General features: G+C 31.0%; 1 protein-coding gene and 2 pseudogenes across 1 annotated transcript; all 3 read left to right on the top strand.

Annotated features, from left to right (window-relative positions):
• The first annotated feature begins 529 nt into the window (after positions 1-529).
• On the top strand, positions 530-2,296 carry LOC131170372 (tryptophan synthase beta chain 1-like; annotated as a pseudogene).
• Positions 2,297-6,993: 4,697 nt separating this feature from the next.
• Positions 6,994-8,942, top strand: LOC131170710 (tryptophan synthase beta chain 1-like). Its single transcript, XM_058130433.1, has 5 exons — positions 6,994-7,369; positions 7,463-7,819; positions 7,917-8,350; positions 8,437-8,531; positions 8,618-8,942. The coding sequence occupies exons 1-5, from the start codon at positions 7,043-7,045 to the stop codon at positions 8,797-8,799; spliced, it is 1,395 nt and encodes a 464-aa protein (XP_057986416.1). The 5' UTR covers positions 6,994-7,042; the 3' UTR covers positions 8,800-8,942.
• Positions 8,943-11,941: 2,999 nt separating this feature from the next.
• On the top strand, positions 11,942-13,726 carry LOC131169137 (tryptophan synthase beta chain 2, chloroplastic-like; annotated as a pseudogene).
• The last annotated feature ends 13,883 nt before the right edge of the window (positions 13,727-27,609 follow it).

Consider the following 27,609-nt stretch of genomic DNA (forward strand, 5'->3'; position numbering starts at 1 on the left):
ATTGAAAAGCTAACCACTAATCACCCAAGAAAGAGATTCGAAAGAGAAAAGGAAAAAGAATAAAAAGGAGGAGGAGAGGAGAGAAAGAGAAAATATGTTACTCGCCTTATGGACCTGGCTTAATTGTAAGACAAGTGTAAGGTTCACATATTGTCCAATGGTTATTTTCTTCCGTATTTGATGTCTTGATCGTGGAGAACACGATTTAGGCTCCACTTTTTTTTTCTTGGTTCATATACGGTATCTTTCATTTCAATATCTAACAAGTATTTTTCAGTTGCTGTCAGCTACACCACTCTTTCCAGACCAACCCACGCCGGCCCACCCCACTGATTTGTTTTCTACCATGAGGGCAATTAACTCATATGTTATAATTAACTTTAGAATGTGGATCACAAGACAAATTCTTTTTGATTTCAAATTACGCGTTTGCTTCAATCCACCAGAAACAAATCATGAGTTGTTGAGAAAGGAATAGCTAACTCCATATATAAGTATGCAATCCACTCTTCCGAGAAATTAAACATCATAACACACACCCAAAATCCTTTTCATTTCTCATCTCTGCTGAGAGCCACAAACGCACGACAAGTTTTTGGATATGGCTTGCAATATTCAAATTTCTTCCTTTAATCAAACTTGTTTCTTTAATAGACAAGTAAAAGATTTATGTCCAGCCATTAAGCTTAAGACATCTAAGAGAAATACCAGAAATGCCCATGTAGTTTGTACTCTACTTTTGCCTAAAGAAAATTCCCTCAATTCCAGAAAATTGGGCCTCAACATACCAATCACAGGGACACAACAAGTTCCCATTATTATGCCAGCAATCATCCCAGGAAAATTTGGGAAGTTTGGAGGCAAGTTCGTGCCTGAGACGCTCATTGCATGCTTGAAGGAGCTTGAAGCTGAATTTAACTGGGCTTTGCAAGACCCTGAATTTCAGGTTTGTTAATTTAGAAAGTGTTCATTAGGAATAAATTATTTTAAAAAAAAAAAAGAATTTAACATACAATTATGCCTGAAAAATTTTTTAAGTAAAAAAATTGAATTCTTTTATTCTAAACATAGAATTAACAAACAAGAAATTAATTAAATTAAATTCTTATAAAATTCTGTATTCTAAATAAGGGAAAGGATTTAATTAATTAATTAACTAATTATCTTTTCCATAACTACCCACCTAAGAAAAATATATATCTTATGTATGCAGGATGAACTTGAGATAGCACTTAGAGACTACGTAGGAAGGGAGACTCCTCTGTGCTTTGCAGAGCGTCTCACAAATCACTACAAGAACAAAGATGGGCAAGGACCAGAAATTTTCTTGAAGAGAGAAGATCTCAACCACTGCGGAGCACACAAATTGAATAATGCGATTGCTCAGACGATGATTGCCAAACGCATGGGTATGAAAAGTGTTGTGGCTGCCACCGGGGCTGGACAACATCGACTTGCAACTGCGGCTGCATGTGCCAAGCTTTCTTTGGAGTGTACTGTTTTCATGGGCACTTCAGATATGGAAAAACAATCCTCAAACGTACTCTTGATGAAACTATTAGGAGCCGAGGTGCCCAGGATATACTCTTACACATATCTATCTAGCTAGCTAACTGCATTTAATTTACTGAGCATGCTTATTGAATTTGTTTATATACTATGTATTAGGTTAAAGGTGTGGAAGGAGATTTTAAGGATGCAAGTTCACAGGCAATCAGGGAATGAGTGGGAAATTTACAGACAACCTATTACTTGACAGGCACTGTAGTGGGCCTCATCCATGTCCAAGCATGGTCCGCGAGTTCCAGTCCGTGATAGGAAAGGAAACGCGGAGGCAAGCGAAGGAGAAATGGGTGGCAAGCCAGATGTTCTGCTTGCCTGTGTAGGGAGTGGATCTAATGCACTGGGGATATTCCACGAATTCATAGGAGATGAAGATGTGAGGTTGATAGGAGTTGAGGCTGCTGGGTTTGGTCTAGATAGTGGGAAACATGCTGCTACTCTGGCTAGAGGAGAAGTGGGAGTTTATCATGGAGCCATGAGCTACTTGTTGCAGGATGAGGAAGGCCAGATAATAGGACCACACTCTATTGGTGTGGGGTAAGTAATTTAGCATTATACACATAATTTGAACAAATAATCACATATTTAAAAAAGATTGTATTAACCTTTTGCCACTTTTACAGGCTAGAATACCCAGGAGTTAGCCCAGAACTAAACTTTCTTAAAGACACGTGCAGAGTTTTATTCTGCAACAGATGAAGAAGCTGTAGAAGGCATATATTATCTAAAATAATAATAATAATCTAGCAAATTAAAGGAAGGGTGGTAGATTAATAATGGTTGTACATTTTTTTACTATGTCAGTTATTAATTATATATGTGATTTCACGGAAGTCAACTAATTACTCTTAACCTAAAGAGTATTAGAGACGCAACAAAATATAACTAGAGTAATCATCACTATACTTAAATTATTATATCCCTAAAATTATATAAATAAAATTAAATATAAAATATCTCTTTTAATCACTAAAAAATTATATTTTATTACCTAAACTTCTAATACCTGACATGTTTTTAATAAAATGGAAACGGGCATGGATGGATTAGCATTGATACTGTTTGACCAGCAATTCAGAGAAAATCCTGTTCTGTACTGTGTCCCTATGCTCCTTTGAATATGAAATTAACAGGATGAAAAGTCTTCCTCCTCCATGATTTAGGTAAAATTATGTTGAATTCAGTTGAAGAGAATTATAGAAATGATAAGCTCATAATTAAACAAAAATTTTAGAAAAAATTAAATTACTACTGAAAGCAGTAAATACAAAAACATTTGAACAACACTTGCGTTTAAAGCTTCACGAAGTTAACAATGGATAATTTCACCCTAATAACCTCAATTTTAATTCATAATATAAAACAAATCCAAGTGTTAATATAATTAAAATATAATATATTTAATTAAAAATTAAATAACTTTTTATTAACATATTTAAAATATGCTGTTTTCATAATAGCTTGAACAATAATGTTAAATATACTCTAATTATCCTTTATTTTTGTCGTTTATTGTCCTCCATTGCCCCATTCGGGCAGGGGAGGACTTTCTCCCTTGTTCCGGAAGTGAGTTCTTCCCTTTCATCTGGCAAGGTTGTGAATAAATTTTGTGCGATTTTAGTGGCAAATCCAGCAATTCTTAGTGAGGGTGTTCTTTAGATCTACCTTGCTCTTGCTTCAATAGAGGCTAGCCTTGTTGCGATCTTCAGTTTTGTTGCGGTGGCTACAGTCCTTCCTAGGTTTGTGGAGTCGTCCTCGAATCTGTGTGGTGACTATCTCTGGGGTCTTTGAGTCAACCTCCTCCTATGATGGTCTATGCTCACGGCTAAAAGAGATTGAGGCCATGAACTCTGGCCACCATCCCCTCTGAAAATCACCGTCGCTGGATATACACTTGGTTTCATTAGGTCTGTTAGTTGACTGAGTTTGAGCCTGAGATGGTTTATTTAAGAAGACATGCATGCTTGTTGTGAAATTGCGGACGCTTTTTTTCTTTCTATCAATTGCTATGCCAACCCTGGACCTGGCCCTAGGAAGATTGGTCGCGCTGAAAGGGTAGTTCTCCGGTGAGTTCTGTGGGTGTTGGTACTTGGTACTTCAATGGGGTTTAATTGTATGGCCTAGGTAGTAGGCCTCAGTTTTCTTGATAGTTAACCCAACTAACTTAACTTATTAATTGATGCACATGTTAACTACTTACTTTAACTCAGTGATGGAACACTATCATTTTCTTTTCCTTTTTTCAAAAAACTATATTTAATTAAGCTTTTTAATAAATTTAGTGAATAAAGTTGACTGAATTGGTAATTTGATAAATTTATTATTATTTTTTGAAGTGTGCTGATTTAGAATGCAAATATTTTATGGATCATGATTGAGGGATCAAGTAGATTCATAATTAATGTGGATCAAAGGGTTTTCAGTAACATAAAATGTCTTATCTACCCTTTATATTTTTTGAGGTAAAATTTTCCTCCAATTTTTACTCTTCCTCTTTTAATACTACATCATCTTTTTTAGCAAATAGTAATAAATTATGCTTTTATTTTCAAGAAAAAAAAAAATTAAACTTCTTCTCTGCACTTTTTTTTTCTGCACACATTGAAGAAAACATATATAATTATTTAAATTTTAATAACGTATACTTAATATTTAAATTTTAATTTTGAAAATTTATTTTAATTTTACTTTATTAAATCTTTAAAGAGTACAATCCATATATACTTTTTCTTTTAGTCAATATTTGTGATGAAACAATTTTCTCTTAGTCAATATTTATCGTTTTGAGGCTTTTTTTATTTTTTTTCTTAACTCTGTACTGATTGATAAAAATCATGTATATTACATAAAACGTGTAAGATACAATATGTCAAATTTTTTACCTTTTAATCGGCTAGTTTAGGGGAAAAAAAGTAGCCAGTTAATATTAGGATTAATTTTAATCAAATCAAATTATTCATCTCACTTTTAATTTTAATTTATAACTTTAATTAAATTTAATTATTTGATTTTTAAATAAAAATAATTTAAATTTAAATTAAATTAATTAATTAATATTTAATTTAAAATTACTTTAAATTTGATCTATGATACGAAATTGAATTAGACAATGACAGATAAATTAGTATGCTTGTTTGGTTTGAGTAAATAGGATAAATCTATATGAATTCAATTCAATATATGTTTTAATTAATCAAATAAATTGAGCGTATGACATATCACATTAATTGTATCAATTACAAAAATTATAATTTAATTGATTCAATTTAATATATATTTGAGTCAGCTGAATCAATCTGAGTGTTTGACATGTCGTATTAATTATATATTTTAGTCAATTAAGCTTTTAATTGAGTCAATTAAATCAATTAATTACGTACAATGTCACATTAATCATATATATTTAAGTCTATTGAGAAGTTATAATTCACTTGATTCAATTGAATGTATATATCCGAGTCAACTGAATTAATTTGAGTATGTTTCATGTTACATTAATCATATATTTTTGTCAATTGAGTTTTTAATTAAGTCAATTGAATCAAATTGATTATGTGTAATGTCACACTAATTATATGCATTTGAGCCAATTGCAAAAATTATAATTTAATTGAATATATATTTGGGTCAATTGAATCAATTTGAGTATGTGACATGTCACATTGATCATATATATTTTAGTCAATTACGAAAATTACCATTTAACTGATTCAATTGAATCTATATTTAAATCAATTGAATCAATTTAAGTATGTAACATATCACTTCAATCATTTATTTTAGTCAATTGAGCTTTTAATTGAATTAATTGAATCAATTGATTACGTGTAATATCATAATGATCATATATAATTGAGTCAATTATAACAATTATCATTTAATTGATTCAATTAAATATATATTTGAATCAATTGAATCATTTTGAGTACATGATAAATCACATTGATCATTTTCTTTAATCAATTGAACATTTAATTGAGTAAATTGAATCAACTGATTATGTACAATGTCACATTAATCATATATATTTTAGGTTAATTGTGATAATTATCATTTAAATGATTCAATGAAATATATATTTTAGTTAATTGAATCAATTGAGTATGTGACATGTCACATTGATCATATATTTTAGTTAATTGAATCAATTGAGTATATGACATGTTATATTGATAATATATTTTTGTCAATTGAGGCCTTAATTGAGTAAATTAAATCAATTGATTATATAACAAGTCATGTTATGTCCATTGACCATATATATTTTGAGTTAATTGAATCAACTGATCATATATATTTGGAGTCAATTGTGACAATTATTATTAGCCCTTAATTGAGTAAATTGAATCAATTGATTATGTAACATGTCACATTATGTCAATTGACTATATATATTTTGAGTCAATTAAATCAATTGAATCAACTGTCAATATATGTTTTGAGTCAATTGTGATGATTATTATTTAAATAATTTAATTGAATATATATTTTAGTTAATTGAATCAATTGAGTATGCGACATGTCACATTATGTCACATTATTCATATATATTTAAATCAACTATAACAATTAACATTTAAATGATTCAATTAAATATATATTTCAGCCAACTAAATCAATTAAATATGTGACATCTTAGATTGATCATATATTTTAGTGAATTAATCATTTAATTAATTCAATTGCGTAAAATATATAATTTATTTATATGAAATATATTTTTTAATTAAGTCAATTGAATTCATTTGAAATTATAATAATTATTTATTATATATATATATTAATCGAATCAATTTAATCGATTTATATTGTTAGTTTAATTGAGTTAATTTAATCAATTTAAATTCAAATTGATCATTTGTTTAATTATAATAAAGTAATATATATTATACTTTTTTAATATTAATTTACGCATTAAAATAAAAATAAATAAATAAAAATATATTATTTATTTTTAAGTTTTTTTTTTAATTTACATAAACTTTTTTTTTTTCTAAATGTGTAAACCTAATTTAAAAAATGAAAATAGTTTATTAAAGAAAAGAGGAAAGAGAACAAGTAAATGAAATTTTAATTTGTATTGAAATTTATAATTACAATAAATATAACAGATAATTTAAAATTTAAATTTTAAATTTCTATATTCTCTCATAAAAATAATTTAAAGAATATTTTAATAAAATAACATAATTTTTATATATAAAATGAGTTTATCATTTTTATTATTTTATATTAAATGTGAATCCACTTGATTCGTTAAACTTTTTTCATATTTTATTTAGCACATAATACTCGTGAAAGTCGTGTAAAATTCATTGCAACCTGTTTATAAAAAATATCTTTGCAAAGGAAATTACGTGTTTGCAGAGAATAATTAAGACGTGAAGCGATGGCTAATTCTATTCATAAATATGCATGTCACCCTTCCAAAAAATTAAATATCAAAATCCTTTTCATTTCTCATCTCTGCTGAGATCATATGGCTTCCTATATTCAAGCTCGTTTCTTTAATCGACAAGTGGAAGATTCTTGTCCAGCAAATAGGCTTATGATATCTAAGAGAAGAACCAGAAATGCCCATGCAGCTTGTGCTCAACTTTTGCCTATGGAAAATACTCCCAACTCCGGAAAATTGGACCTCAACAAACCAATGATGGGAACACAGCAAGTTCCCATTAATGTGCCAGCAATCATCTCTGGAAAATTTGGGAGGTTTGGAGGCAAGTTCGTGCCTGAGACTCTCATTGCATGCTTGAAGGAGCTTGAAGCTGAATTCAACTGGGCCTTAGAGGACCCTGAGTTTCAGGTTTGTCAATCAGAATAGGATTTAATTAATTAATTAACTAATTATCTTTTCCATAATTACCATATAAGAAAAAAATGTGTGTTATTTTTGCAGAATGAACTTCAAACAGCACTAAGAGACTACATAGGAAGGGAGACACCTCTGTACTTTGCAGAGCGGCTCACAAATCACTACAAGAATGAAGATGGACATGGACCAGAAATTTACTTGAAGAGAGAAGATCTCAACCACTGCGGAGCACACAAATTGAATAATGCGATTGCTCAGGCGATGATTGCCAAACGCATGGGTCTGAAAAGTGTTGTGGCGGCCACTGGGGCTGGACAACATGGAGTTGCAACTGCGGCTGCATGTGCCAAGCTTTCTTTGGAGTGTACTGTTTTCATGGGCATTTCAGACATGGAGAAACAAAACTCAAACGTACTCTTGATGAAACTATTAGGAGCTGAGGTACCTTATACACACACACACACACACACTTATATATCTAGCTAGCTGCATTTTAATGAGCTTAATGCGTATTGAATTTGTTTTTACTTTATGTTAGGTTAAAGGTGTGGAAGGAAATTTTAAAGATGCAAGTTCACAGGCAATCAGGGAATGGGTGGGAAATTTACAGACAACCTATTACTTGACAGGTACTGTAGTGGGGCCTCATCCTTGTCCAAGCATGGTCCGCGAGTTCCAGTCAGTGATAGGAAAGGAAACGCGGAGGCAAGCGATGGAGAAATGGGGTGGCAAGCCAGATGTCCTGCTTGCCTGTGTAGGGAGTGGATCTAATGCACTGGGGATATTCCACGAATTCATAGGAGATGAAGATGTGAGGTTGATAGGAGTTGAGGCTGCTGGGTTTGGTTTAGATAGTGGGAAACATGCTGCTACTCTGGCTAGAGGAGAAGTGGGAGTTTACCATGGAGCCATGAGCTACTTGTTGCAGGATGAGGAAGGCCAGATAATAGGACCACACTCTATTGGTGTGGGGTAAGTAATTTAGCATTATACACATAATTTGAACAAATAATCACATAATTAACAAAGATTGTATTAACCTTTTGCCACTTTTACAGGCTAGAATACCCAGGAGTTAGCCCAGAACTAAGCTTTCTTAAAGACACAGGACGTGCAGAGTTTTATTCTGCAACAGATGAAGAAGCTGTAGAAGGTATATATTATAAAAAATAATAATAATAATATAGCAAATTAAAGGAAGGGTGGTAGATTAATAATGGTTGTACATTTTTTTTGCAGCATACAAAAGGCTTAGCAGAATAGAGGGTATAATTCCATCTCTGGAGGCATCTCATGCATTGGCATTTCTGGAGAAACTTTGTCCAACTTTACCCAGTGGCACTAAGGTCATAGTAAACTGCAGTGGTCGTGGAGATAAAGATGCTGCAACTGTCTTAAACTACCAACAATATTCAATGTAAACTGTAGATGGTAAATAAGCATTCATTCCGCTGCGAAATAATAAAAGGCTAACTTCATGAGGCGTGAAGGAAATGATGAATTTTAACTTCATATTATCATTGTATCAATGCTTGAGTATCTCAAATTAAGGGTTTTTTTTTTTTTCCTTATAATTCCAATTGAGACTCAAACTTTACAATTTTAAAATTTAAAGCATCGAGTTAAAGCTGTTCTAAATCAAGTATTTAATTGGTAAAGAATATTAAATCAAAATATTAAAGATGAATTTACTTTTTTTTTTTTTCAATGGAAAGCCCTTGACCAAAGAGAGCCATAGAGGACTGATGGAAAGTCTAATTGCTTAAAGATCAGGAGTATGTACTAGTTTTGTCTTCTTTTTTAGACACTTTCTTCTTTCTAAAATAAGCTCCTAAACACCTGTTGCTGTCTAGATAGAGATTTCTTTTTGCAATGGTTAATTAAATCAGATATTCAAAAATATCAACTTATTAGTCATTAGCATCCTCTCATAACAAAGACTTTTCTACTCTTGGTAGGTACAGGACTCTTTACAACTGTTATGGTCCAATCGAGACCAACCTACACCGGACCACCCTACTAATTTGTTTTCCCCCACGTCACCCGAGAGCAATAGATAGATAGAATATATTGCAATAAATATTCAAAGCTTTTTATTTATGGATGTTTTGTCAAAAGGGGATTAGTTTGTGAAAAATTATCAATGAGGGATGAATTTTGCTGAGTGGGCTTGGGTAGAATAAAAAACATTATTTATACTTATGTTGAACACTAATTATAATAGCATTTAGCCAGAGGGATAACCTTTTTGATTCGGAGATGCTAATTAAAATAGCATTTAGCTTTCAAAATACCAATTAAAATTGCGTGTAAGGTTTAAGATGCCAATTAAGATGACCATTTTTTTTTTTTCAGGGGAGGGGGATTGATAGGAGAGAAAAGTAAGGAAATGGATAATTCAGGATACAAACTGTAGTTTACTGGAAAGGAGAGAAATAAGAATGGAGTGGGCATAATCATAGACAAGACATTGAAAGACTGTGAAAAGAGTAGGAGATAGAATTATACTAGTAAAGTTAGTACTAGAAAGAGAAATAATAAATGTAGTTAGTGCTTATGCCTCACAAATAGGACTAGATAGTAAGAGTAAACAAAGATTTTAGAAAGATATGGATGATTTAATACAAAGCATATCGGATAAAGAAAATATTTTTATTGGTGGAGATTTGAATGGACATGTAAAAAGTGATAAGCAAAATTATGAGAATATTCATGGAGATTTTGATTTTGGCAGTCGAAATAAGGAGGAAAAAAGCATCCCGGAGATTTTTCTCATGTGTTAAAAATAATTTTTCTTTTTTAAAAATTATAAGTACTTTTCTTTAATTATCATACTATGATTAAATCCATATGTTACTTCTACATGAAATAACAGGGTATAATAATCAAAGAATGAACTTTCTTTGCTTTTTCATTTGTTGGTTTTTATTGGAGAGAGCATGAATATTTGCACTAAGGCGTAATAATTGCAGGTGCCACGTTTGAGAACAGAAAGCCTCTTCACTCTCTTTTCGTGTGAGAACACATGCAGCGCTAATAAGTCCAAAATTTAGCAGATACAAGATAAGCAAAAGCTACAGAGTACAAATATGTGGTGATTATATTTGCGCTAAAAAAATGACAATTGCATTATTTCAAAAAAATTCACTCAAACCATAGAAAGAAGCAAACTACATGAGTTACCAACACTTGCATAGAAGAGTTACTGCAACTACAAAACAAGGACAAGAACTTCATTTTTTTATTTACGTGCACATCCATAGATAATTTTTATTTTTTTAACTACAAATAAAAATTTTAATTTAAAAATACTTGCAATGAGATAATTGAATTCTAACACAATTATTGATATTGTTCCCAACAATTCTTCGTATGCTAAAATTAAAAGAATTTGTAGGCAAAAAAAGTAATATACATGATGTTGCTTCAAGCCACAATAAATTTAAAAGAATAAAACTGTTAAAAAAAAAAACCTTCAAGATAATGTTATTTCACGAAAAAAAAAAAAGAAAAGATTAAAAAAATTTAAAAATAAATTAAATTTTAATTCACATCCCAAGTGCACGCCATATTTATTTATGTGACAATTGTTGGATGTCATTTTATTTAGCGTCTCAAACCTTACACGCTATTTTAATTGGCATTTTGAACGTTGAATGCTACTTAAATTAGTATTTTTGAATTAAAAAATTATTTCTCACACTAAACGCTATTATAATTAGTGTTCAACCTCAGTATGAATAATATTTTTTATCCTACCCAAGCCCACTCGGTATAATTCACCTCCTATTAATAATTTTTCCCAAACTAACCCTCTTTTGATAAATTTGTTTTCACAAAACACCGGTACAATAAAAAAGCTCAAATATTAACGCATCACTCTGTTAGTTTGTTCTTTACCCTATCATTTGAGGGCAGGGACCGATGAAAAATGTTGCAGTTTATTTTTTAAAATATTATTTACTTTAAATTCGAAATTTTATAATTTTAAAAATATTAAATAATAAAACTAAATTCTTTTTTCTTGTCATATGTACAAGTTATCTTTCTTTCTTTGCACACCCATGAATGTGAATCGAGGCCAGAGTGATTTTCATGTAAGGTCATATCAAGCTAGGCACAATTTATGTGTCACCAACCTTGTGATATATTTTTTCTTCATCCAATTGCAATGTTTTTGAATAAAAATAAAAGAAAAATTCATTAAAAAAAGTACAGAAGAGCAATTAATGCCAAGCTGCATATCAAATCCAATTCTCTTTTCTTTACCGGTTATTTCATATCAACTATTCTAAACAAGAAAATATCCATCAAAATACTCGTGAAAATCGTGTAAATTTGATTACAAATTACGTGTTCGCAGAGAACAAGGCTTGTTTCTTTCAATCCACCAGAAACAAATTACAAGTTGCTGAGAAAGGGACAGCTAACTCTATATATGAGTATGCAATCCACTCTTCCATATAATTAAACATCATAATACACACCCAAAATCCTTTTCATTTCTCATCTCTGCTGAGAGCCACAAACACATGACACGCTTTTGGATATGGCTTGCAATATTCAAACTTCTTTCATTAATCAACAAGTGAACGATTTATGCCCATACAATATATTTTCCATAATTAAGAAAAGGGTTTAATTAATTAATTAATTATATTTTCCATAATGACCCACCTAACAAAAATATATATGTTATGTATGCAGGACGAACTTGAGACAGCACTAAGAGACTACGTAGGAAGGAAGACTCCTCTGTACTTTGCAAAGCGGCTCACAAATCACTACAAGAATGAAGATGGACATGGACCAGAAATTTACTTGAAGAGAGAAGATCTCAACCACTGCGGAGCACACAAGATGAATAATGCGATCGCTCAGGCCATGATTGCCAAACGCAAGGGTCTGAAAAGTGTGGTGGCGGTCACCGGGGCTGGACAACATGGAGTTGCAACTGCGGCTGCATGTGCCAAGCTTTCTTTGGAATGTGCTGTTTTCATGGGCACTTCAGATATGGAAAAACAATCCTCAAACGTACTCATGATGAAATTATTTGGAGCTGAGGTACCTTATATATGCTCTCACACACATATTGTAGCTCCAATTTATTATGTGTATTGAATTTGTGTATATACTGTTTATTAGGTTAAATGTGTGGAAGGAAATTTTAAGGATGCAAGCTCACAGGCAATCAGGGAATGGGTAGGAAATTTGCAGACAACCTATTACTTGACAGGTACTGTAGTGGGGCCTCATCCATGTCCAAGCATGGTCCGCGAGTTCCAGTCAGTGATAGGAAAGGAAACGAGGAGGCAGGCGATGGAGAAATGGGTGGCAAGCCAGATGTTCTGCTTGCGTGTGTAGGGAGCGGGTCTAATGCATTGGGGATATTCCACGAATTCGTAGGAGATGAAGATGTAAGGTTGATAGGAGTTGAGGCTGCTGGGTTTGGTTTGGATAGTGGGAAACATGCTGCAACTCTGGCTAGAGGAGAAGTGGGAGTTTACCATGGAGCCATGAGCTATTTGTTGTAGGATGAGGAAGGCTAGATAATAGGACCGCACTCTATTGGTGTGGGGTAAGTAATTAAGCATTATGCACATAATTTGAACAAATAATCACATAATTAACAAAGATTGTATTAACCTTTTGCCACTTTTACAGGCTAGAATACTCAGGAGTTAGCCCAGAACTAAGCTTTCTTAAAGACACAGGACATGCAGAGTTTTATTCTGCAACAGATGAAGAAGCGGTAGAAGGTATATATTATCTAAAATAATAATAATAATCTAGTAAATTAAAGGAAGGATGGGAGAGTAATAATGGTTGTATATTGGTTGCAGCATACAAAAGGCTTAGCATAATAAAGGGTATAATTCCATCTCTGGAGGCACTCATGCATTGGCATTTCTGGAGAAACTTTGTCCAACTTTGCCCAGTGGCACTAAGGTCATACTAAACTGCAGTGGTTGTGGAGATAAAGATGCTGCAACTGTCTTAAACTACCAACGATACTCAATGTAAACCATAGATGGTTTAAATATAAGCATTCATTTCTGAGCGAAATAATAAAAGGTTGTTAGAGTCTAAGTTAAATTAGAAGTAAAAAATTAGATAAATTATAAAGTTTAGTGGAATTTAAATTATTATTTAATAATTAAAGTCCAAAAAGCACTACGCTTTAGTGGTATATATATAGAGTTAGTTGGCCATTTTATTGTATTGTAGAGAGCTCATAAAATAGAGAGGTTTCAAATTCTATGAGTTTTGTTTCAGTGACTTATAAGGGTGAGAAAAATAAATAGTAATTGTAATTATTTTTCCTTTATGGTGGATTTCTTTAGTGGAGTAGGCTTATGCCGAACCACATTAAATTTTGTGTTCTTTAATTTATATGGGTGTTATTTTTACAACAATTGGTATTAGAACTGTGGTTCAAGATGTCAAAGATAGCGAGCATAAAATTTGAGATAGAGCCGTTTGATGGGAAATATAATTTCAGTTTGTAGCAAAGTACCATGAAGGATGTCCTTATGCAACAAGGATTAATCAAAGTATTGAACGAGAAGCAATCGACGAACATGAAAGATAATGATTGGGAGGAACTTCAACAAAAGGCAATGAGTACGATTCGATTGACGTTAGCCCCTAATGTGAAATACAATGTCTTGGAGAAGACTTTGCCATTTGTTTTGTGAAAGAAATTAGAGAGTCTGTATATGTCAAAGTCACTCACAAATCAATTGTACTTGAAGAATGAGTTATACTAACTCAGAATGTAGGAAGGTACTGATGCGTGGGACTACCTTAATATTTTCAATAAATTAATTACTCAATTGGCTAGTGTTGGTGTGAAGGTAAATGATGAAAATAAAGCCCTCTTGCTTTTAGCCTCTCTCCCACAATTTTATAAAAGCTTGGTGATAGTCCTAACAATTGGGAAGGAGACTTTGAAGGTGGATGAGATTACCATAGTTATCTTAGATGATGAGAAGTTTAAGAAGACAAGTAATAGCAATGAAGGTGGAGCTTTTATTGCCAGTTATAATTGTGGTAGAAGCAATCCACATGAAAATAATTGGAGAAGGAATAGTAGATTAAACTCAAGACCACGAATAGACCTTGAAGATAAAGAATGCTACTACTATCATGAGAAGGACTACATTCAATACCATTATATAAAGATGAAGGAAGATCTTGCAAAGTTTAAATAATTCAAAAAGAGTCGTGGAAAAGAAAAAGAAGAAATTGCTACAATTGCAATTGATGATGGTACTAACAGTGAATGTTTGAATGTGGATAATGATAAAGAAAAGGTAAAAGATCCATTACAAGATGAGTGGTAAATGTATTCTACTTACCCATTCCATATGTACTTAAAGAACAAGTAGTTTGATGGGATTGAAGACAAGAAAGTGGAAAAAGTGAAGCTAGCCAATGGAAACAAGAATGAGGTTCAAAGGTATTAAAAGAGTGAAGATCAAGCTATATGGTAATTGTGTGAAATTGTTGGAAGCAGTGAGGTATATTCCTAAAATCGAAAGAAACTTAATTTCCTTAGGTAAGTTGGATTATTTGGGTTATGAGTGTTCGATTCATGATGGAGTCATGAGAGTTAGTCGAGGTACTCTCCTAATCATGAAGGGTGAAAAGATTGGTGCAAAAAATTTTTACAAATTAGAAGGAAGCACATTGATTGGAAGAATACAAGTTGAGGCAAGAGACAATATCAATAATCAAAAAGTGCAAGGAAGTACGCAAGAGAAAATTGATTTTTATAAAAGTGTTGAATACTAATACCATTTGACTTGGAGATGGACATTATTAGAGTCCAAATTAAATTAGAATTAGAAAATTAGATAAAATAGGAAGTTTAGTAGAATTTAAATTACGAAATTTAATAATTAGAGTCTCAAAAGGACTAAGTTTTAGTAGTGTATATATATAAATTATTGGTTGGTCATTATGTTATATTGTAAAGAGCTCATAAAATGAAGAGGTGTATTAAATTCCATGAATTATATTTGAGTGACTTGTAAGGGTGAGAAAAATAAATAGTAATTGTAATTATTTTTCTTTTATAGTGAATTTATTTAGTAGAATAGACTTTACACTAAAACATATTAAATTTTGTATTCTTTAAGTTATGTGGGTGTAATTTTCACAACAAAGGGCAACTTCATGAGGCATGAAGGAAATGATGAATTTTAACTTTATCATATTATCATTGTATCAATGCTTGAGTTTCTCAAACTAAGGATTTTTTTTTCTTTCAATTAATGCCAATTGAGACTCAAACTTTACAATTCTAAAGCACTGAGTTAAAGCTACTCTAAATCAAGTATTTAGGTGGCAAATAATATTAAATCAAAATATTAAAGATGAATTCACTTTTGTTTTTTTTTTTAATAGAAAGCCTTTGACCAAAGAGAGCCACAGAGGACTGATGGAAAGTCTAATTGCTTAAAGATCAGGAGTATGTACTAGTTTTATCTTCTTTTTTAGACACTTTCTTCCTTCTAAAAGAAGCTCCTAAACACCCGTGGTTGTTTGGATAGAGATTTCTTTTTGTAATGGTTAAGAGTTTAATGATCAATCAAATCAAATTGGGATCTAATTGATATATTTTTAAATATAAATTAATTATACATTATAATATTAATAATTTGTTAAAAAACAATCTATTGTATAAATTTAATTAGTAGTTTAACATATTTCATCTATAATCATTACAAATAAATTTAAACAAATTTTAATATATAATATTTTTAAAATATATTCTAAAATTTTTAAAATTAAAAGATTTAGATTGTTTTTTTCAATTAAAATATTTAGTAACTATCTTAAAATTTAATGTTAATTCAAATTTGATATATTTTAATTATAAAACATTAATTAGCAGTTCAGAGAAAACACTATTCTGTGATCTGTCCTTTGAAGAAGAGAATGAAAAGTCTTCCTCTGATCAAGGTAAAATTCTATTAAAAAAACCTGGCAGGCCATATTCAATGCATAAGTCAGCTGCATGGGACACATCATTAAACACTTCCAGAGAATCAATTTCTATTAAAACAGAGTGATACTGTTGAGAAGAGAGTCAGAGAAGTGACTGACGCAATCCACAAGCCTCAGCCTCACGAAGAGATCGCAAGCCTGGGTAATGACCTGACATAGTTATATGAAAAAGACCCTGACTGTTTCGAACAACAGCCCCAAAGCCACAACGATGTTCCAAGGCAAATGTGGATGAATCAATATTGCATTTAAATGAACCCATTGGTGGAGGATGCCAATGATAAGCCTGAACCGCTGCTGGTGGCATCAAGAGACCAGGGTGTGGAGCTTGAGGTAAAACTTTAAGACGCTAAGCATATTACTAGCAGCATTTAAAATAGCTGGAGCATGAGCATCTGATCTTTGACCCTTCCAGAGAAACGAAGTATCCACAGAAACCCAATAACAGCACAGACCTAAGAGCTCAATTGAGGGTCCAGATTAAGAAGCGCATGAGTGAGACAGTGCTCGACAGTAGGTAAGGAAAGGAGGTATGTCAAGCCTAACATGTTCCAACACATGGTAGAGGTTGGACAGGGAGTAAGCAAGTGCATGAAATCTTCTGGAAGACCACATAAATCACAGGCTAAATGAACATGAATACCACGGCGTCCAATCCACATTTAGTGAGAACATGTCTCGCATAACACGCCAAATAAAATTTCTTACATTTGGGGGCAACTGAAGCTGCCACAATTAAGAAGCACAATTTTTTTTCTTTAATAACATGGAAACGAAGACATGGAGTAACATTAATATTCTTAAGAAAAACATTAATTAGCAGTTCAGAGAAAACACTGTTCTGTAATCTGTCCTTTGAATAAGAGAAGGAAGAGTCTTCATCCCGATAAGGTAAAATTCTATTAAAAAAACCTTGCAGGCCATTCGCTTCAGAATTATAGAAATGATAAGCTCACAATTAAACAGAAATTTTAGATAAAATAAAACTTAAGAAATTACAAATAAATATCGAAACTTTATTAATTCTTATAATTGTATCATAAACTTTTTTTTTTCTTTTAACAGTTATACTTGAATTATTAACATTAAATTAATTACACTCTGCCATACTTCTATTAAATTTAACAGTCAATGCCTGTTGGATTTTCGATTTAGCTCTAATCCCTAAATTAATTTCTAACCCCAGTAATCCCTAAGTTCCTCCCTATCTTTATCCTCCCTAATCAGTGGCGGATTTAAAAAAACAATTTCGGAATCAACATATAAAAATAAATAATAAAATATTAGTAAAAAATTAATTAAAAGTCATTTATCAATTTATTACACTTAAATCTTAAAATTTTTTCTTAATAAAGTTTATTATTGAAAAGTTACAGCAAAATTTTAAAGTAAATAAATTTTTAAGTGTATATACATTTTTTATCTCAATTAATTTTAAATTTTATCAGAAAAGATGGTTCAATAGTTAAATTTATGAGGAGTCAATATATACAAATATACATATATACAAAGAATATTTAAAAAAAAAAAGAGGGTTCAATTGACCCCTATTTTATAATGTAAATCCGCCATTGCGAAAGCTAACTAATTCCAAGTGGTTATAGGCTATTAAATTTAATAGAAATAATTAATGGTTGGGTGCAATTAATTAATTATTAATAATTCAGAGTATAATTGTTAAAAAAAATTATGATACAATTATAAAAATTGATAAAATTTGAGATTTTTTTATCATTTCCCTAGTAAAATTGCCATTATAGTGTCATGCCCTCCAGAAGCGCATAAATTATAAAAAAAAATAAAATAAATACATAAAATATCAATATTTACGTGGTTCACTCTTTTTACATAAGGCTATATACATGGACATACCATCTTCCACCATTAATAATAATAAATCATCCATTGCAAGCTGAAGCTATACTGCCTATCAACCCAATTACACCCAAGAGAAACCACACTATATAACTGCTCTTAATAAATATATTAATTAATCATCTCAATCTCCTCTAGACATAACCCAACATATTTACTACTACACCACAAAGAACGTCTTCAACTATAATAGACAATAATTCCTTCCTCTTGCATTATGTCCTTTCTCCACCTTAGGTCGAAACCAGTCTTTCTCCATGAGACTGCAATAGGCAAAAGCACCTCATCAATAGATAGAGCCAAATCTTCAACAATTGGTAAAACCCTTCTCTGCAATGGGCAACAACTCCACTCCATGAGCTGAAAGCCACACTTTTCAATGAGCGAAGCCACTCTCTATTGGTAAAGCCACTTTCCATGGGTAATGCTTCTCTCTATGGGCAAAGCTAAATAACTTTTTCAACATTATCTTATTTATAGTATTAATTCTCTCAATCCTAATTTGATTAGGAGTTCTACCCAATTTAGAAATAATACTAAAAAAAGAGCACTACTCTATATAGGAAATATTCTTCCATCCTATTGAGAAATATTTCTCTCATTCAAATTAGGAAAATGGTCTTTCAAATCAACTAGGATTTTGGATCATAAATCTAATAAATAGTAATAAATACAAGAACATTTGAAGCACACTTATGTTCATAGTTTCGCTACCCTAAGCTATATTCTTTACAAGAAACCAAGTTTGTCTCAGGACTGCATTTAACATTTACTATAGGACCTAACAGAGACCTCTTAAGAGATAAACCATTGGATGCATTCAAGTACATAGCTCCTTTATATATCCAATCCTCTACTTCATGGCTATAATAATCTCTAAGGCTTCATCACATTATGCTCAAGCTCTCTTATCCACATTTGCAGGAAGACCCAATTCTTCATCTTTATTCATCTCTGTTGTATCCTCATCAGTTTTCAATAACACAGGAACTCTAGTTGAATCTTGAACATCATGGGTTCCTTTTGGGTTTATTTTCACTCGAGATACCTGAAATGAATTTAGGGCATTGTAATAGGATAATAGTTAAACTTCAATTTGTAATATATCTCTTCTAATTTTAATTTAATGCACATAAAAGTTCTTCTAACTTATAGTAACCGGTTTCCAATTAAAAAAAAAAAGGGAGTTAATTTCACCTATATTACCTCAATTTTGAAGGTTTTAAAAGAGAAGTCCTCAACTTTAATATTAAACTTATCCAACTTTAATTTTGTAAATATTATCAAAAAAAAATTACATATTTTAAAATACATATGACTAAAACATATTCAATTAATTAAAAATTAACCTCTTACTAATGTATTTAAAATAATAATTTTTTTCAATAACAGATTAATTATCTTTAGATACTTAGATTGTGTAGTTTTTCTATATTCGTTTGTCTATTACTTGAAGGTGCCATTGTAAAGAAAATAAAATAACCAAATTAAATGGATGCATTCAAAAAGTTGCAATCTGTGTATAATGAATTGCAAACCCAATATTCTTAGACAACACAAAATGGCAAAATTAGATTATATTCAAAAATTATTCACTCAACCATAGAACAACAAGACCAAGAACTTCATTAAAAAAAAAAAAAGAAAAAAAGAAAGAAAGAAAGAAAGATTGTATCATGTATCAACAAAACAACAAGGCCAAGAACTTCATTAAATAATCTTGGGTTACATTATGGAGAACAGAAAGAAAAATATTCAAAACATAAGGGGAAATGTTCTCCATTAAGTGCTTTTATTGCCACTGATCCATCACTTGGATGTTATGATAGCTTAAGACAACAGGAATACCAAAAACAGAGAATTTGTAACCTTTTGCAATAAGATTAATACTGTTTATGTATAAAGAGACAAATGATGATAAGAAATCATTAATCCTGCTGCGATCAGCTAGAGTAGGCAAAGAAACAACAAAATGTGTAAAGAGATGGAATTTTAGTAAAGAGAAATAAATAAATAAATAAATAAATCAACATTCCTGTTGCATTTACTTTATATAGTTATTAAGGACATGATTTGCATCCATTTTGCCCTTAAATATATATATATATATATACTTTTATCGATGTTTTTACTTAGTTTGCTTTATTTTTATAATTTTGGATCATTCATATTTTTCTTGCTTTCATAAGTTAATTCCAAGTATAAAAGGGCTTTGGAGCAATTACAGAGAAGTATTTATTGATTTGGAAGTCCATGGAGTTGTAAAAGAAAAGTAGAAAAATTTCTAAGTCATGAAGAAATAGAAAGTCACACAGAGGTAGACATTGGCCCATGTCTCAGGTCGTGTGAATGCAAGCTTGACAAAAACACCAACCGTGTTCCATTTACACAAGCTACTGTAATTTACAACTTCAATAGCAAGAGAGAAATAGAGAGTTACACAAGCATCAACACAGGCTCTGTTTGGGGTCGTGTGATTACATCTTTCACAATCACACAACCTAGTACTACACCTTGTGTTTTTTACAAGCTTGAAGTCTAGCTGCCCTAAACAGATCACACGGGCTCAAGTAATTGGAGAATGCAGATGTACAGGGTCGTGTGAATTAAAAGTCACTCTAACTCAGCAATGTCACGTGAATTTCTTCTCCAACACCTTTTGTACCTCACATTAACCTATTAGCTAAGGCAGCATTTTTGGTAGTATATGTGCTTATTTTTCTTAGTTTTATCTATAAGTAGAAAGAGAGAGAAACTTTAAAAAATTTTAGATTCTTGAAAGCAAGAAAAGGATGATAGCTTGATATCTGATTTTTCTCATGGCAACAGAGGATTTTCAACAAAGAGACCATCATCAAAATTGATTTATCTTTTGGGTTTTTCTATTCCTTAGCTATTTTCATGTTTATTGTTATTTCTTTATAGATTTCATTGTAAATATGAACATAAGTAAGTAGTTTGTTTTAGATTTCATTGTTGGTATGTAATAACTAATGGTATTGATCAAATTTTATTTACTAAATGGGGATTTGTACATCTCTTCCTTGTGCTTTATTATGCTCTAAATCACTAATTGATAAATTGAGAGATGAAGATTAGTGGTGGAAAAGCAAGGTTTAGAACTTATAATTTTAGATCAAGAGATAGACTAAGGCTATGAAAAGGCTTTCATGAATTAATTATAAAAGTTAATGGGTTTAATTAAATTAAGAGCCACGAAAGTAGGAATTGGTTAAGTTAAAATACATCTTTGATATCTTAAAAGAGAATCTAAGAGATATTAGAATTAATTCTCTTCAAAGACATAGTTACCCATTCATTAGATTAATTGGACTAACACCCGGTCAATAAGCATGTGAACTCCCAGCTGTGGAATGGCCTTTATATTGATTGATACTTGTTTATTTTAATTTGCCATACTTTGTTTCATCTTTATTAATTTGACTCTTTATTGCTCTTTATTAAATTATATGAGGAATGCTAGCTACCATCTTCAATGACGCTCACTTCTAATACTTGTTATATTATTAGTCCACATAATCTAGTTTTCAAAATTGTTCTCTTTTTACTCTCTCATATTTATCATTAAAAGATAAATCAAAGTTCTTTGAGTATGAGTTTCAAAGCAGCCCTTGGATGCTTGAGATGATTTTCAAAAATCCTGCTATAAATCAGAATATTATCAAAATAAACAACCACAAACTTACCAATGAAGTGGTAGAACACATGCTTCATTAGGCACATAAAAGTGCTAGGAGAATTAGAAAGGCCAAAAGACATGACCATCCATGCGATCTAAATTTGGTTTTGAATGTTGTTTTTCACTCATCCCCTTCCTTCATTCAAATCTGATGGCACCTACTCTTCTAATCAATTTTTGAAAATACAATAGCACCATGTACTTTATCAAGCATATCATCAACTTTAGGAATGGGATAATGATAATTTACTGTGATTTTGTTGATGGCCCTACTATCAACACACATGCGCATGGATCCATCCTTCTTGGGCACCAACAGAGTAGGAACAAAACATGGGCTCATCAATTCATGAACATACGCTTTCTCCACCAACTCCATGACTTGCCTATGCAATTCTTTTGTCTCTTCTAAATTGTTTCTGTAGGCAGGTCTGTTTGGTAATGTTGCTCCTGGCACTAGGTCAATTTGGTGTTCAATGCCACAAGGGGGTGGTAGTCCTTTTGGCATCTCTTCGGGAAAGACATCCCCAAACTCTTCAAGCAGCTTAATTACTATGGGAGGAACTGCAATATTGTTAGCTTCAAGCAATTCTTTAATAAGAAGAACAAAAACAAGGTCATGGTTAGTGATAGCGTAAAAAATGTCCCCCTTGTTAGGAACAAACTCTCTTTCTTCTCCTTTCTACTGATCACTTATTTCTGATGTAGTAGTTGAACCTGTTGGGGGCTCATAGGACCTAATACAATCTTTTTTCTGTCCTTTATAAATGAATAGGTATTTTTGAACCCATCATGAATTAGCTCTTTTGTGAAATTGCCATGGCCTCCCTAATAACAGATGACTAGCATTCATAGGCAAAATATTACACATAACTTTATCTTTATGGTTGCCTATGGAGAAAAGAACAACTACTTGCCTAGTCATCTTAACATTACCATCGTCATTTAGCCATTGTAACTTATAAGGATGAGGATGCACTAAAGTTGGTAAATTCAGCTTCTCAACTAAAGTGATAGAAGCAAGATTAGTACAGTTATCTCCATCAATAATAACATTGCATACCTTATTGAGAATTGTGCATCTGGTGTCTCCCTTTATTCTTCTTTTTTTGTAGGATGGGTACTTAACATTCTTCTCACAACCAAAGTTTCCCCAATATTAGCATACTCAATCTCTTCTTCTTCGTCACTTGCCTCCTGCCCTTCCTCTTCTTCACATGCTTCATCTTCACTTTCAAGCTCCCATTGTGCTTCCTTCAACACCATCACCCTCTTGTTGGGGCATTCAGAAGCTATATGCCCATGACCAAGGCATTTGAAGTACTTAATGTCTCTATTTCTCTTGGAAGGGGCTAATTCTATCTCTTTCTCCTTGCCCTTGCTCTTGATTGAGCTCTCTCCTTTGTCAGTTTTCTTTACGCCACCCTTATTACTAGCAACTGGGTACTAGCTTTGGCAGGTTTTGTGAATGTTTTGGTGGCGCTGCTCTTATAACCACCTTTCTTCTCTTGCCTTTCAACCTTGATGGCTAATTTGATCACATCCTGAAAGAAGATATAAGATTGTAATTCAACAACATTAGCAATTTCACCATTCAGACCTTAAGAAAACGAGCAATGGTCCGTTCTTAGGGTTCTCTTAGGTCACGTCTCATCATAAGCATCTCAAGTTCTTTCACATAATCTTCAACACACATCCTTCCTTGGCATAGACTTTTGAGTTTAAGGTACAACTCTTGTTTGTAATACTCAGGTATAAATATTCTCTCCATAATTCTTTTCATCTCTCGCCAAGTTTCAACATCATCAAGCTCATCTCTTCGTCTTTGAGCTTTTACTTTCTCCCACCATGAGTTTGCATAATCAATAAACTCAATGGCAGCAAGTTCGCACCCATTCTAGGTACTCTTCAGGAGAACTAATACCTCAAAAAGTAGGAATTTTCATTTTTATATTGTCCCTCGGATCATGCGAATGCTTAGGGTGTTGCTGGTCATAAGCACCTTCTTTGTCGTTTGGCTCCTCTTACTCCTCTTCTTGGTTATAAACAACTCTATGAAAATGGTTGAGTCGAGGAGGGTTTTACCGTTACAATGGAGTACTGAGATTGGCTAATGCTTGAGTAAGTTATGTGATTTAAGCATTTAATTGTTCCTGCATTCTATCAAGGCGATCTCACAATTACAGTTGGGTTAACTCCATTCTGGTCAAGAATGTTGCATATGTGATTTGGTTGAGTTTTTCTCCAACCATTATAGTAGGTTGCACTCCCTAAATGTTTACAATTGGTTTTGGGATAGGTTGGTTCACTCTCTCACGTGTTTGCTTTCCAAAGGCTTTAAAGTATTGCTTAACCAAGGCTCTGATACCAAACTAATGTGTCTTGGTAAGGGAAGAAATGACTCAATCAAATTAAACAAAAATGAAATTCTAATTAAGAGATTGCAGACAATTCAAAGAATAAAGAGAAAATCTTAGCATAAGTGCTACCAGATTTTAATTCTTATCAATCTAGTTTGATTATGGCGAATTACTTGACTTATCACAATATTCCTTGTGTGGCATCTACCTTTGAAGATTTGGTTCTTTGTAGCGTTTTGAACTTATCAAAGAATTTCTCTCTTCTGCTTATCTTTTAATCTTTCTTGTTTTATTCTTAATTTTAGTTTATAAACATCAAAACTATAACAAAAATTCTCTTTAATCCTTTCTTTTTTACTTTGTTGCTGATTAAATATAACATGTCAAAAAGAGTTTTAATCTGGCAGAATTCCTTTCTTGTGTTTCGAGTGTTCTTGCTTGATTTTCACTTATTTTCTATTTGTTTATTGTTGGTTTTCTTGTTTCTTTTTCTTAATTCGAATTTCCTTTTTGTTTAATTTGATTAAGTCATTTCTTCCCTTGCCAAGGCACATCGCGTTCTTGTCCATCGAATGGTAGATATCGTCTCTTTGCATCCCTTTATTCTCCATTCTTCATAAGGCAATGTTGCAACAATAGCCTCAGGATCCATTCCCAGCTCCTTCGGGTGATTTGAATCTTTTAGGTTTTTTTTATGGGATGTGTTTTCCTTTTTTTATGGGGATTAATTGTTTGGATCTTTGTTATGCTATATTTGGGCTTCTCAATTATGTGTCTAAAGATTGTATAACCCTTATTAAATTAATGAACTACATCTTCTTTTTTTTTTTTAATCTAGAAGAAGAGGTCAAGAAGAAGCCAAGAAGTTGGACAAGGTTAGGCATCTGACTACATATGGACCTAAGCTGTCCTTTTCCAATGTTCTTGGCCAACATAAATAAAAAATTGCCTTTTTAGGATAAAAATTTATTGTTTTTAACATTATTATGTTAAAGAGGAGATAGAATAAAGTAAGAATTTTTTTATAAAAGTAGTTTTTATGATTTATGATTTTCTTTTTTTTGTTATTTAACAGAAAGTGAAAGTTTTTAAAAATATTTAGAGGTTTTAAAGATTAAATATTTCAAAAAATTTTAAAAACTTTATTTTAAAAAATCATAAGTTATCCTGAATACAAATAAATAATTTTAAAAATTTATAAATTATTTTTAAAAAAATTACAAATTGTTACTATAAAATTTTCTCCAGAGATTTTATATATATATATATATATGAATTGTCAAATCTTATATATATATATATATATATATATATATATATATATATATATATATATATATATATATATATATATATAAGATTTGACAATTCATTAATAAAAATTATATGATAAGTACAATATAATTTTTTCATAAAGAAAAAAATACAAATATAAACAATTAAAATTTTATATTCAGAGATGAACTAAGTAGAGTAGAATAATCTTCCAGGTAGTAGCTGAACTTTTTCACTTTGGACAACGAAAACCTTCTACAAGATTGCCCTTTCGAGAACTTGTTATCTCTGTGATTCGTATAAGAGATTAAATCAAAAGAAATCAATAATCCATACTTTATTTCAAACTATCAAATAGCTTAGCTCATTCAAATATTGGAAAAAAAAAATTCTAAAGGGAGAAAAATAAAAGCCAAATAATGGGAAGAATAGGACCTCAATATTGGAAAGAGAGCATCAGATTTGTTCTTAACGATTACAAATCTAAGGAAAGAAATTCAGATATGTTTCAAATAGATACAAATATGAGGGTTTATTAGAAAAATTAACAATAAAAAAAATCAATTTAGAGGTAACCACCATTGAAAAGCTAACCACTAATCACCCAAGAAAGAGATTCGAAAGAGAAAAGGAAAAGAATAAAAAGGAGGAGGAGAGGAGAGAGAGAAAATATGTTACTTGCCTCATGGACCTGGCTTAATTGTAAGACTAGTGTAAGGTTCACATATTGTCCAATGGTTATTTTCTTCCGTATTTGATGTCTTGATCGTGGAGAACACGATTTAGGCTCCACTTTTTTTTTCTTGGTTCATATACGGTATCTTTCATTTCGATATCTAACCAAATGTTATATTTTGTGATCCTCGTTTCAGGAAGAGACTAAAAAGGAGATCGAATGTTAAGGTATCTAATCATTGATAGACAAGGTGACAATGGATATACTTGTAAAAATTTTCCTACTTTAATTCAATTAATAATTTTAATATCTAAATTTATTTTAAATTACTTTTATTAATAAAATTTATCATAAACTACTCATATCTATTTAAATCCAATTATCATTATCTGAATTTTGCTCGAATTCATTTAATTTTACATATTATAATTAATAGTTTTATATAAAATTATTTTATTAATAATTTTTATTTTAAAATTTTAATGATTTTATAAAATATTTAAATTTAACTTATTTAAAATATAAATTCAAGAATATAAATATTATAATAAAACAAAAATTTTATATTTAATTAATTATTTATATAAACGAATTTGAATAATAAATATCCAACATATAAAATTAAAATTTGATCTAAATTTATTAAGAGTATTATCTCATAAATGCAAAAACGTTATAAACCTATTTATATATTACTCAGGGAAAATTATTGCCTAGATTCGATTTATCATGAACTCAATATATAAATATATAAGACATATATATTTAATATGTAAATTTTATAATACATTTTATATTTTAAATATATCATAAATAAATTAAGTCTAAGTAAGAAAATCCATTATTCAAATCTATCTATTTATATCAAGCAAGCTAAACTTCTCTGAGAACTTGCCATGTGGCTTTCTAAAAGAGAGCTTACCACGTGACATTGGCGATTTATTGCACCCTTGCAAGAGTTTGCTACGTGGCATTCCAAGTGACAATTTATTTATAAAATATAATTAATTTAATTTTATTAAAATTTTTCTATTTTTAATTAATTGATTATTTAATTATTTTAAATTATAATTAAGTTATTAATTTTTTAATTATGTATGTATAAGTTATAAATTATTAAATGGTTACCCAATGTTGGATAAGTTACAATATATGAATGTATATTCATTTCATGCATCTATAATTTTATAAAGCACATACATATAATTTTTTTTTCTTTTTTTTGCTTTTTGCATTACTTTTATGCTTTTCTAATTATTAATATTATATTTTAGAATAATATTGATATTACTAAATAATATTAATATAATTTTCTTTAATATATTAAGAG

This window comes from Hevea brasiliensis, chromosome 11, assembly GCF_030052815.1.
Source record: "Hevea brasiliensis isolate MT/VB/25A 57/8 chromosome 11, ASM3005281v1, whole genome shotgun sequence".
NCBI lineage: Eukaryota > Viridiplantae > Streptophyta > Magnoliopsida > Malpighiales > Euphorbiaceae > Hevea > Hevea brasiliensis.